This window comes from Periplaneta americana, chromosome 4, assembly GCF_040183065.1.
Source record: "Periplaneta americana isolate PAMFEO1 chromosome 4, P.americana_PAMFEO1_priV1, whole genome shotgun sequence".
NCBI lineage: Eukaryota > Metazoa > Arthropoda > Insecta > Blattodea > Blattidae > Periplaneta > Periplaneta americana.
In genome coordinates, this window is record NC_091120.1 from 148,872,684 (window position 1) to 148,886,260 (window position 13,577).

General features: G+C 37.4%; 1 protein-coding gene across 3 annotated transcripts in view; it reads left to right on the forward strand.

The window, feature by feature from the left end:
- Positions 1–13,577, forward strand: part of LOC138698310 (retinol-binding protein pinta-like) — a 116,237-nt gene that overhangs the window by 63,759 nt on the left and 38,901 nt on the right. For all 3 annotated transcript variants that reach the window (XM_069824130.1, XM_069824133.1, XM_069824132.1), the window contains exon 4: positions 5,264–5,513. In XM_069824130.1, coding sequence (XP_069680231.1) covers positions 5,264–5,513 — 250 coding nt within the window. The remainder of the gene's footprint in view (positions 1–5,263; positions 5,514–13,577) is intronic.

Here is a 13,577-nt window from a genome sequence, read left to right on the forward strand (position 1 = left end):
GATGTCCCTGTACTATCGTATACTTCGCTTAGTGTACAAAACATGCTGATGAAATAACGGTCTACGTAGCCCGTCCAATAGTAAATTTATGAGCGGAATTACGATGTAACATTTTTGTTCCTCCTACACAGTTAGCAGATTGTAACATAGACCGTAATTTTTTTACATTGGGGAATTTAATTGAAGTGAATTTATTATGGCAGGCAGAGTAACTATCTCATGCCCCCATGTTTTATATTGCTACCAATGCACTTCATTAGAACCAGGTACCCAGCCTCGAAGCCGTTAGCCCTGTGAACTTACAGTATATTTATTTTCCCTTATTATCATATTATGGGATTATCTAAGAAATTAGCAATTTCTTTTTGATAGTAGAAGAGAAAGAGTGGGGGAGGGAGGTGGTTAGACCGTTATTCGGCCTAACGCTTCAATTTATATTTTTCGTGACCGATTGTGCACGACTCTAGTGGGAAATGTTCAAAACTATTGGTTCGCAAATTGTCTCCTTACCCATTGCAATTGCTGGAATCTCCTACCGTAAACTCACGGTGACACAACACTTCACCGGGATTCCTTTACGGTGAACTATACATTAGAAGACTAAATTTATTAATTAATTCGGTACTCACCCTTCTCACAGAAGGTGCCGGTAGTAAAAGTGTTGTCCAATTTGTGTAATGTACACAATATATCTTCTTAACAAACTATCATTTCTGCGCGTCAGTTACTCTGCACTAATGGACCTAATTTCTGTTCGAATGTTTGTTTTAGTTCGTCTAGAATGTGAGGATTAGTTGCATGCATTTTACTTTACTTTATTTTTTAATAATATTACTTTTTTGGCAATTTATGTCTAAATTGTCTCCTTGTTCTACCGTACGATTTCTTTTACCTTATGTACAGTGTCAGAAAAAAAAAAGTCGTGTCGTGTTGGCGTGCCTGGGGAAAACCCAGGAAGGAAAAAAATAAAGAGGATCGTATGGTTCAAGGTTTTTGGTTGCCTCTAACAATAGTACTTATAACACAAGCCATCATAAACATAACAAGCCACCGGCGTGGCTCAGTCGGTTAAGGCGCTTGCCTGCCGGTCTGAAGTTGCGTTCGGGCGCGGGTTCGATCCCCGCTTGGGCTGATTACCTGGTTGGGTTTTTTCCGAGGTTTTCCCCAACTGTAATGTGAATACAAGGTAATCTCTGGCGAATCCTCGGCCTCATCTCGCCAAATATCATCTCGCTATCACCAATCTCATCGACGCTAAATAACCTAGTAGTTGATACAGCGTCGTTAAATAACCAACTAAAATAAAAAAAACATAACAATTTAATAAACCACAATCAAATAGAGAGAAAGAAGCTACAAATAATACACAAATTAAGAACTGTGAAAACATAAGAATACCCCCCAAGCAGGAAGTGGGGATAATAAAAGAATTTTAAATGCTAAAGTCTGATAACGGCGTAAATTGCAGAGAGAGAGAGAGAGAGAGAGAGAGAGAGAGAGAGAGAGAGAGAAAGAGAGGACTAATAACTAACATGGAATGATAAGTGAAAATATGGTACTATACACTACGAGTAATCAAACCCCCCACATAAAGTACAGTTCTCCATGGCACACGGGCTCTGAGAAATCGTACAAAGTTCAACACTCCAACCTTTAGCTGATTGCCGGTGCAGGTCCGTGTAGAATACCTCGTCACCGACTCAGAAACCATCACCATTAACACCACGATAGACTCGAAGAAACTTCATTGTCATCTAAAGGATGTCGGCGATTTCACGCTGTGTAGAATATGATAATTAACAGAGCTGGCCAATGCTTTGTTAGAGATGAAGCAGACCGCCACCGGGTCTATGTAACTGCAATATGAAAACGATGTTCTATCGGTGATGCGTCCCATACATAACCAGAGTCGTTCCGATTCAACCAGGCGGGTCGACTCAAACCCGGCGTTGGCGAAGTACAAACAACCGACGAATCCTCCCGTGGAGGTTGGAGACTAGACGTCCTCTGTCTGACTCGCTTCGAACCCGAGTCCCGTCTCTCGAGGCCGCTCCTAGCTCCTCCAGCAGACAGCCGCCCCACTCCCTTGTTCCTCCAATCAGAGGAGGCGAAAATGGGGGTGCGTTCACAACAAAAAAAGGAACAATGTAGCCAACACTTTCACATAAAAATCCCTCGCAGCATAAACTACACCACAGTATGTTTTTCCAATAAAAGAAAAGGTAGAACAGTAACATAGTTGTGGACGAAACATAACGTCCTTAAATAATTGATTAAATGGAGATTTTACTCGTGTTAATTATGTAAGCATGTGCGGCTTACAGCTGTTTCGGTGCTACTTGACACTATCCTCAGAGCCTTCTGTGTCTCGGCGTCATCTCAACTTCGCTGCCTGTTGTGTGGGTGCGTTCGTGTGATGAAGAGTTAAGTCAAATAGTGTGTGTGTTCTGAAATTGATCTGTGTGTTGAGAATTTGATTAGGGTGTGTTTTAGTGTGTCTGTATAGGCTGTAAGCCGCACATGCTTACATAATTAACACGAGTAAGATCGCCATTTAATCGATTATTTATATTCAAGTGTTAAAAGTAGTGTACGAAAGAGTCAACATGGATTATCAATAACGTCCTTAGTTAAACGAAACACTCGAGGCACTCGCCCCTTGCCTCTTACGTTTAATATCAGTGAATAAAAGGCAACCCTTCTCCCACAACTACCGTATATTGTAAAAATCACTGAAAAAGTTGAGCTGCTTTCCATCGGTGGAGTGGAAGGAGAACGTTATTAAGCTATAGGCCTAATGTCTCGAATTTATAGCAGCAAATGAATAATGCTAAAGTAATACAAATAATAAAAGAAAGAGAAACAAATTAAAGATTAGTACAGAGTGGGAAAAAACACGTGTTTATTTTTCCTTCAGAACAAAACTGTGCATGAAAAATATGTCGTTGAAGCTCGTATGACATCGGCGGATTTATTTCGAGGTGTGATCATGGCGGGAGACATCTGGTAGACCTGATGGAAACGATAACACACGGAAATTCCCAACCATTACAAAAGTACAAGGTGATGAGGCGAATACGAGAGATTTTAGTGTGGAGGGGGGACTGGCTTGTGGCTTCCGTGTGAGTCCACAAACGACCACACAACGAAAAAATCATTTCTAACATCAAAAGCATTCAAATATGTGGTGACCAAGATACAGGTCTTTGTCGGTCAAATTAAAATGTGCCATGAAGACAAATGGACTTCAAAAAGGGTACAGAAGGATAATGTGGATTATTACGTATGCTACTTAAATGAATTGCTTACGTGAAATATATTTATATAGTGTGTTTGAAAAGCTATTTCATATTTAGAGAGGAGCTGGCATGCACCAAATGAAGAAAAAAGTCAAAGAGACATGGTTTCTAAAACTCATACCTTAAGAGCTATGAGCACATGTTCACCATCGCTGCTGTTAAATACAAAGAGGTTCACAGATGAGGCTGGTTTCACGAGAGATGGGGAATAGTTAATTTCTATAATAAACATGTGTGGACTGATGAAAATCCTCTCACAGTTGAAGAAGCAAGGCATCAGCACCGATTTTCAATTAATAATTAGGCAGGAATTATTGGCGATAAACTAGTAGGACCTTACATACTACCAAACAGATTGATGGTGCAATCTATCATCATTTCATTGCAAACGAATTGCTTGTCTTGCTAGAGGAAGTGACATACCTTCAAAGGCTACAGATGTGATTCATGGACAATGGAACACAGGCCCATTTTCCGAGAAAACGTAACACAGACATTTAATGAGCGATGGATTGGTCGGGGAGGTCCAGTACATTGGCCTGCTTGTTCCCCTGACTTTAATTCCTTGGATTTTTGGTTTTGGGGACACTTGAAGGCTTTGGTGTATCCATCCTATAGCAATGATGTACAAGCACGAGAGGATCGCGTATCAATGGCTGCCAGCAAATCCAAGACCAACCAGAAGTGTTTCAAAGAGCGCGTGATTCCCTAAGATGTAGGGCAGAAGGATGCACACCTCCAATAGCGATGGTGAACAAGTGCTCACAGCTAAGCTATTACTTTTAGGACCCATGTTTGTTAGACTTTTTTCTTGTTTTGGTGTATACTACATCCTCCTAAAATATCTATCTGTCCATCCACCCACCCACCCACCCACCCACCCATCCATCCATCCATCCATCCATCCATCCATCCATCCATCCATCTATCTATCTATCTATCTATCTATCTATCTATCTATCTATCTATCTATCTATCTATCTATCTATCTATCTATCTATCTATCTATCTATCTATCTATCTATTGCTAGTAAGTTTGAAATGAATACAAGTTAATACAATGTAAGATAAACTAGCCCACTCCTGAATGAGTAAGACTCGTACTCAGGAGAGGATTCCAATACAGACAAGAATAAAATTAAAATTGAGAGTGAATACAGATTAAAAAGTGTTTAATATGTTTAAACCCAAACTATAAATCCAATACAAATTTTTATATGTTTTATTAATTTGGAGAGGATTCGCGGTTATAATAATATTAGAATAAAATTTGTTTAATAATCTGGGACCTTGACTCATTCTATGATAAAAAGCTGTATTGGTTTTACATTTAGGTTCAGACAAAGGCAGAGAAGTCATATTTTTAGTTTATATTTATGTATATACCTTTCAAAGTTATTAAGATTTCTGTGAAAATATTTTAATAAAATAAAATAATAAATTTGTTTAATATTGAAAATTTGAAATGTTTAAACAATAATTCAGTTGAATAATCTTTCTGCTTTTTTAAACAAATTTTTAATATTTTTTTCTGTAATAAAGTTAACGGATATAGGTTGGATTTATAAGTTCCACCCCAACCTATAATACTATACATAAATACAGACTGAAATAATGCTAAATACATTATACGTAAACAGTTAATTGACAAAATATTTCTCCGAACAACAAAGTAATATGTTTCATGTAATTTATTACAAATATAATGGATATGACTATTCCATTTTAAATGATTATCAATAATTATACCTAAGTATTTATTTTAATCTCCTTAATTTCATTAATAACTGAACAATTGCAGTTTATATGGGAACAATCAAAATTATGCATTTTGATTTGTAGAGTAGATGAAATTGAATATAGAAACATCCTGTATATAGAAACACTAATTTTCCCATTTGACATGAGGGAAAATTTAATGCTAGATGTTAGAGTCCTTTTCATTACATTTCTTTCTGTTACAGGTATATCTTCCCAATGCCAGATCTCACTGAAAATTACGAAAGGGTTGTATGTTATTCACTACAGAATAATGACTCCACTCTGTTTAATCCTGACGATTTCTTCAAGTTCACTCTTATGACACTAGATGTAAGGATGTGTGAAGAATATTGCTTATCTGACATATATATCCTTGATCTGGGTAAATTCACTCTGGCACATGTGGCAAAGGTCAATATCGCAGGACTTCGCAAGTATGAAGTTTGTGCAATGGTAAGCATATGAAAAAATGTTATGTTTTATTTAACGACGCTCGTAACTGCAGTGGTTATATCAGCGTCGCCGGATGTGCCGGAATTTTGTCCCGCAGGAGTTCTTTTACATGCCAGTAAATCTATTGACATGAGCCTGTCACATTTAAGCACACTTAAATGCCATCGACCTGGCCCGGGATCGAACCCGCAACCTTGGGCATAGAAGGCCAGCGCTATACCAACCTGCCAACCAGGTCGACAAGCATATGAATATCCACAATAATATTAAATTAAAAATACCAAATATACTGCGGTTATAATGAATGCATATGATAATTAATTGGATCACATTCATAATTACGGAGTTAAACACATTTTTGAAACGCGTCATAGTGAATGGAGCGCTGGGAATGTTTGTTGCCATAACTACGTGAACGTTGTTGATAGTCGCTACTTACTAAGCTGATTCAGTCTCAGTGTGTGGTGTGGTATATACTGTACTCCAACCACGAGAAAGTCTCCAGGGAATGAAACGAAGCGGGGTGATGCTGTAAATGAATGTTGATGTCATAAGATCACACACGTGGGTACTCGTATCTCTATTGGCTATCTCTCAAAGCACAAACCATAACACTGACATACACATTTTTATACTACCCTAGTTACAAAATTAAATCACTGTTAATCTCCTGGTATTTTATTCCCTCCATACAGGAAATAACATATGCAGGAGAGCGCATAATTTTTAAACTGATATTATAACTCTAATATTATCTATCTACTTCGCCCCAATAGATGACGCAATAGTAAGCACATTCCTTTCACGGTTTATCTCCTGGTTGGAGAACAGTATCACAGTCTACGCCCGACCAAGTTAAGTCTGGGAGCCGGGAGGGGAAGTTGGTGGCAGTTCTGTACTGAAAGGAAGCGATAACGAGAGGAGACCCTAAAGGCCCATTCACAATGAAAATTAAACATAACCGTAACATAAACACAGAAGTTTGCGCCCAGGTTACCAAATGGGATCATTCACAATGATTCACATAAACACTGACATTAACATTGCCGTTAGACGTTAACATGGAAGACTGCAAACTCCAAACTTTCATGCTTATGCTTACGTGATTTGCAAACAGAACACAATCGTGGAGCGCTGAAGTATACGACAGGATATGAGGAAATGGCGTCGTTGTTATGTTTCCATGGTTACCAAGTATGTTTGCGGTTATGTTTATGTTCCTCTCGTGAATGATGGTATGACTTCTTGATTTTACCTTAACGTTTATATTCTTAAGTTCACGCTTACGTTATGTTTAATTTTCATTGTGAATGAGCCTTAACAGTTACTTACGAAAGTAAAGTTTTACTATTGCGCTTCAGTTCATAGAGCGGTAATGAAACGTAAGAAGCAAGTAAACTTGATATGATACAGAAATAACATGATGTGATAAAAAATAGACAATGCAACATGCAGCAATTAATATAATTATGATACAGTTATTTTGTTTAGAGTGGGCACTTCCTTTTTGACGGCATACATAGAATTAATAATGTTCTGCAACGCACACATTTCAAAGTAATCTAAGGATTTTTTTTTTTTGAGATGGTTTCCTTTTCTTGCCGGGAGTTCCTAATTCAGTTCCCGCATCCTCCGTTATATGACCCTCCTTTCTTATTTGTGAGATTGTTCTCTCAGATACTTGGATTGCCAGTGATCCACGTGTTCGCATTGTTTATGGGTACTATCAACTGCCCTCTCTCTTTCTCCTCGTCACAGAACTTAATTACACGGTAAATGTATTTCCTACCTTCACTGTGTATAGTTTGTTGCACCAAAATAAATAAATATATACAAATATAAATTAAATACACTATAGGTCTATGTATGAGCAACATAACTGTAACTTCGAACACTCCGAGAACAATTTAAGACGCTATGAAATAGATTGGACTGCATTTATACTTCTGCTTGACCACTCTCGACAGTGAGGTTTGGCGTTCCGATTGGCAAGCGTGAGCGTAGGAGAGAAAGTTGCATGAGGAGGGAGGTAGGCTGTTGTCACAGCTTGCCTTTATTTGAAGACAAGGACAAAAATGCATGCGCTCCTTGGTGTATTTTAAACGATGTGCACGCTTCGAAATCTGAGCGTCAAGTGACCTATGTGGTAACTGTGTTTTCCTCTACATTCCTCCACATTCCATCCCGATATCCCCACTCGCAGACTTGACTTGGGCAAGCTGTAGTATATAGTCACGAAGCTTGAGTTTATGAGGGTACTAGGAACAATAGACTGTGCAGGTACTGTCTTCCTCCGACGAGTTTAGTGCTGGGACCTGAGGTATTCTTGCCATCGGTGCGGGGGTTGCAGGTAGATTCTTTTGTTGCTACAGTCAATCCGAGCCGAGCGGAGTGGGAAGTATCAATCGTCCAAAAATATTCAGTCTTCAGTTTGTAGTAGTATGTGAATATTTCATATACATATTGTTTACCTAGGCCTATATGGTTTTGTTATTAATATATTAAATATATTGTTGCAATTTTTGCTCAAACATCTCCCTGATGTTAGCTATGTTAATATTATATGAATTACTCATATTAAATATTTCACCGTTACAAGTCATTTTTAAGGAAACATGCTGTGGAAAAGTTTTTGGTTTTATTCTATTGGAATTTTAGAATATGTGTGATTGGTATCGTGAAAAACAGATTCCTATAATGTCATGCTGAAAATCATTTGTTGATGATGTCTTAAAATACAAATCAAGTGCTTTCTACTTCTCAAGTGAGTTCAGCAGTACAGTATATTTAAATTGATTACTTTACAAATTTAATTCAATTCTACTAATTACTAAATTTTATAGTATGATTCTTCTTTTCATTTATATTATTGTAGTTTTATTATGATTTTTCTTTTTATTTATTTTATTGTATTTGTATTTCTGGTGGTGTGATGGCCTTAACTACACCAGAATAAATAAATAAACAAATAAACAAACAAACAAATTAATTTAATTAATTAATTTAATTAATTAATTAAATACATTAAATAAATAAAATAAAATAAATAAAATTTTCTACAATACTTTCCTTCTCTGAACATGTAAGTACGAATGATTGTATCTCTATCTCGCCAAAAATACGTTATAAAACTAATAGGCATACTGCTCTCGTAAATTGGGCGAATGTTTTCAGTATGATTGTACTTCCTTCCAGACTGGCGCTGTCACTGTTCCCTCCCACTCCAGTACCGCGCTAGACTAGTCGGAACCGCATTCCTCTCAGCACTAAATTCCACAGAGGATGACAGTACTATTTCGCATTGTCTGTGATGAGGTGATAGTAGCGATTCTAGTGGTTAGCAACTATCTATGGATGCATATTTACTACGTATTGAGCTTCGTGACTGCATATACTAGACTATGGTTGTATTCTAGATGACCAGCTGCTTGGTCATTTACCTAAATTCTTTAACTGGTGAGATGTATCTTCACTTTTTACAAGAATAGTTACAACGTCGTGAATCATTCTGTACAAAATAAAACTAAAAATGTGAGAACATAGGAACTTTCTAAAAAGATCAAACGTATTGGGAAAAAAATTCAGACGTGATACTTACAATTTGAGGAACATTGAAAATGTTGAATAGATGAAAATTATTTTTCTTGCAATTTAAATAACTGAGGACCTAACATTCTAAATATGATAAGTGTCAAAAACAACTTTCAGAAAAATTGATGAAAAACACAATGCATGTTGAGATAACTACAGGGACAACATTTTGTTTTTGCTAACATTTCCAATATTAACCTGACTATACCTTTGGATTAACGATTGAGAACCGGAAACATTGTTTGCTACTCCCTTCACGACCGAAGTTTGACGACACTAGTGTAAAACACAATACAAATAACTTTACTAGGTATAGGAGGAAAGAAAAGTAGTGCATCCATTTACATAAACTAGGAAATGTTACGATTTTGAGTGTGATCATTTTGGTCGGGTTTTTATTTAATCAAAATACAGTACTATATTAACAGTAGACTTAAGTGTTTTTACTCACTAAATGAACTATCCAAATCGGACGTATTTATTATGCAATGTATAGTATACTGTCTATAGCACATTAGCATACAATATTTACAGTGCATTTAATTTTTTTAAATAATCAAAATATGGATATTTAAACAAATTATTGAAAATGGTGGTCGTTCATTTTGATACAGGCTTCAGTTCTTTTGTGCTTATTATCAAAAACGTTTTCAAGCAAATCTTCTGAAATTGAATGTATGGTTTCTTCAATGTAATTATTTAATTCTTCTATTGTTGTAGGATGGTTAGCAAACACAACTGTTTCATAGTAGCCCCAAAGAAATAATGCAAAGTACTCAAATCAGGCGACATGGAGGAGCCATAATCCTTCGCCTATTGATATGATTCTGTACCTACTCTATAACAGTGTACCTTACGTACTGTCAAATTAATCTTCACTTCTGCCCGATCAGCATAGATAAATTTACTCAGATACGCTATCTACCAGTCCATGTGGTTATGTAGGAGAGTATTCGAAAGGGGGAAAATCAAGTGACAATTATTTACTTAACGAGGCCCTTTTATTTAAATTATTTTAAATAGTTGTATAATATTACGTAGAAGTCCAATTCCTAACAGCAAATGTTTTCAGAAAAGAGTTAAGACAGCTTAGCCACTAGCCTTTACAGTGGAGACAGCAGAAACGGGTGGGGGAAACCGGAATGCGATATAACTGAACGGAAGCACAGTATCTGTGCGAAAATATGATTCAATAGTGAATGAATGCTCTTTTTTCATTGGAAAATGCGACCATATTTCTGGAACGTACTATACTCACTCACTCTGTACTGTTTACTATGACCACAAGACGACTAGGGGAGAGTTGGATAAAACAGGATGGTATGATAAAACGGGATACCCGACTTATTTCGTTGGAAAGTGCTGCAACTTACCGAATGATGCGAGGACTTTGTTCTTAGACTAGAAGGGGACAATGTGCAGTGCTCACATTCAGATCGAACACGTTAATTTTTGTCGTGTAGAGAGAAGTTTAAAATAAGCTGCTTAACTAAATTGTTTCCATTGATTTTAATTGGCACATTCTGGGATTAAATTTGCAGAGTTGAAGAGGTAAGTCTCTTATATAAATAAAACATTATTAGTCTTTAATTCTTTTTAAAGAAAACCCCTGTAGCTTTTACCGTTTTGTTGTGACGCCATGTTTTTCTTTACAACTCCTAGTCGGACAAAACAGGATACCCAATGGTTTGGCAAAACGGGATAGTATCCCTTTTTATCCAACTTGCATTGCATATGTGGGATTTCACTTTAAATTCTGAATTGAATATGTTCTCGCTATGACAACCAACAATGACAGTAGTTAGGAAGAAGAGGATGAAGACAACGACGAATTCCCTAATTCAAAATCTGAAGAGGGATGATGAAATAAGTGTACTCAATGCCAAGAATGGGCTCATCAGGCGTGCAGTAATATAGAATCAGAAGACTGCGAATAATTCTACTGTAACTTTTGTAAATGAAAAATTCTGCAAAAGGACTATGAATCAATGTCAACAAACAGGATAGACCTTATGTATAACAATTTGATATTCTTCATTTAAGCCCACATACATATTTTAGTACTACTAATACATCAAAAAAAGTTTTGCATCATCTGTAGAAGTGGTATTTACGCTCCACTTCAAGAAATATCCATAAAAACATTTGAAAGCTATCCTTTTAACTGTCTAAAAAACGTAAACAATGTTGAGAAACAATAGAAGTCTACCCTAGAATCCGACTGAAAAAGTAAACAGATGTAAACAGAAGTGCAAGAAATCTCATCTCTCAGCGAATAACCCAGGGTAAAACAGTTTTATTTCATTCTAAAGAGGTTGAACAATAGCAAGGAGGTCAATTACGAACTTCAACCGTGTGAGGATTGTTTCTCCATGTCAGGAAGGACTGTCTTCAAGGCATGTAGCGAGCCTCTTAGGATTGAACCAGAGTGATGTGGTACGAACCTGGAATCGCTTCCGAAATCCAGGTATTGTCGACGACATGCCTCGTAGTGGTCGTCCACGGGCAACAACAGACTGTGATGATCGATATCTGCGGATTATTGCCATGAGAAACGCTGAGAATACTGCTGGCATGATTAACAATGACTTTCAAACTGTGACAGGGAGATTTGTATCCAATCAGACTGTACGAAACCGATTACATGATAGCAGACTGCACTCCAGACGTACATGGCGAGGCCCAACTCTTACACCTAGGCACGTTACACCTGGGCAAGAAATAATCACCAATGGACTGTACAAAACTGGCACAAAGTCTATTCACGGAAGAATGCCAAATATGCCTTTTGCTTGATAATCATCGACGACGTGTGTGGAGAGAATCAGATAATGCTGCACGACTCAGACATCCCTACAATCAAATGCAGTAAGGTAGTGGGTCAGTGATGTTTTGGGATGGCATTATGTGGGGTCGCGGACAAAATTGGTGTCGATCCAAGGAATGCTGAGGGCTCCACAATATAGAGACAACATTCTTCAAGCCATAGTAGCACCGTTTAATCAGCACTTCGCAAAAGGATTCATGTTTATGGACGATAATTCCAGAATCCATTGTGCGGTTGTTATCAATGACTTTCATAATCGTGAAGGAATTGCCAGGTTTGAATGGCCCGCATGTTCTCCAGACATGAATCCAATTGAGCATGTCTGCGCGCCCTGACCCCTCACGCAATCTCGAAGACCTATGCAGAGTTTCTGTTGAAGAATGGGACAGAATGGATCAATGTGGATTGATAAATGTGGTGGTAGACAGTATGCCACGAAGAATCCAAGCATTATCAATGCAAGAGGAAGCACTACTCTCTTTTGAAGTTGCTAGGATAGAGATTTGGTACTCCAGCCAATACTCAATTTCCATTTGGCCATCCACACCATTGCTATAATTTTGTCAACAACTGTTAAAAATAAATACATTTTCATTCCTTAGCTTTCCTTCTTTTTATCTTTTACTGAAGGTCTGGTTGACAGGTGGTGCAAAACATTTTTTGGTGTATTTATTATGCATTATAATAAAAACACACATTTTTTTCAGTTCCTTGCTTAATTTAAATAAGTATCCTGTTTTATCCAACTAGTCGGCCAAAACAGGATACTTGCTCACTTTCGAAGAAAATTGTTTTCCCACTTTAGCTATATCATTAGAAGTGAAAATCAAAATGTATTATGAAAGTACATAGAATAGTGGATTCATAAGTAAAAATTGAATTGTTTCCTATCACTTCAATAGGAAATATACAAGATTCCGTGTTAAGTATCCCGTTTTGACCAACTCTCCCCTACATATGTGGCTTTGGTTGTGTGTGGAAGTTTGCTACTAGAAGGAGTGGGAGTGAAGTACATTCAAAAACTTATGTACAATAAAAATTCAAGTAAAAATAAAATGATGTCCTTGTACAACGCCGTCTTTCGGCGCACGAATGAGTCGCTGAGCTACAACAAAGACCATTTTATATGGTATTCTCATTTGGGTGTTACTCTCTTAGATTGAATAAAATTAAATTTGAAAAATTGGCACTTAGCACATTTAGAATGTTAGCTCTTCAACTCTCGAACTACTTCACCTATAAACATGAAACTTAAAGACTTGGTTACTGGTATCAATAGGAGTACATGTACACAAAATTGAGTCTCCAGCTTAAAAACTGTACAAAGTAGAAATTTCACTCATCAACTGCCTTATTTTGTTACATCCTTTCTCGCGATGAGACGGTTATGGAGATTTGTTGGAATGCCACAGGGGAACAGGAGCTTCCCGGAGAAAACTCCTGTGTTACTGGACCATGAGCTTGCCAGTCCACACCTGTGGAGTAACAGTTAGCGCGTCTAGCAGCGAAACCAGATGGCCCGGGTTCGATTCTCGGTCGGGGCAAGTTACCTGGTTGATGTTTTTTCCTGGGTTTTCCCTCATCCCAATATGAGCAAATGCTAGGCAACTTTCGGTGTTGGACCCCGGACTCATTTCACCGGCATT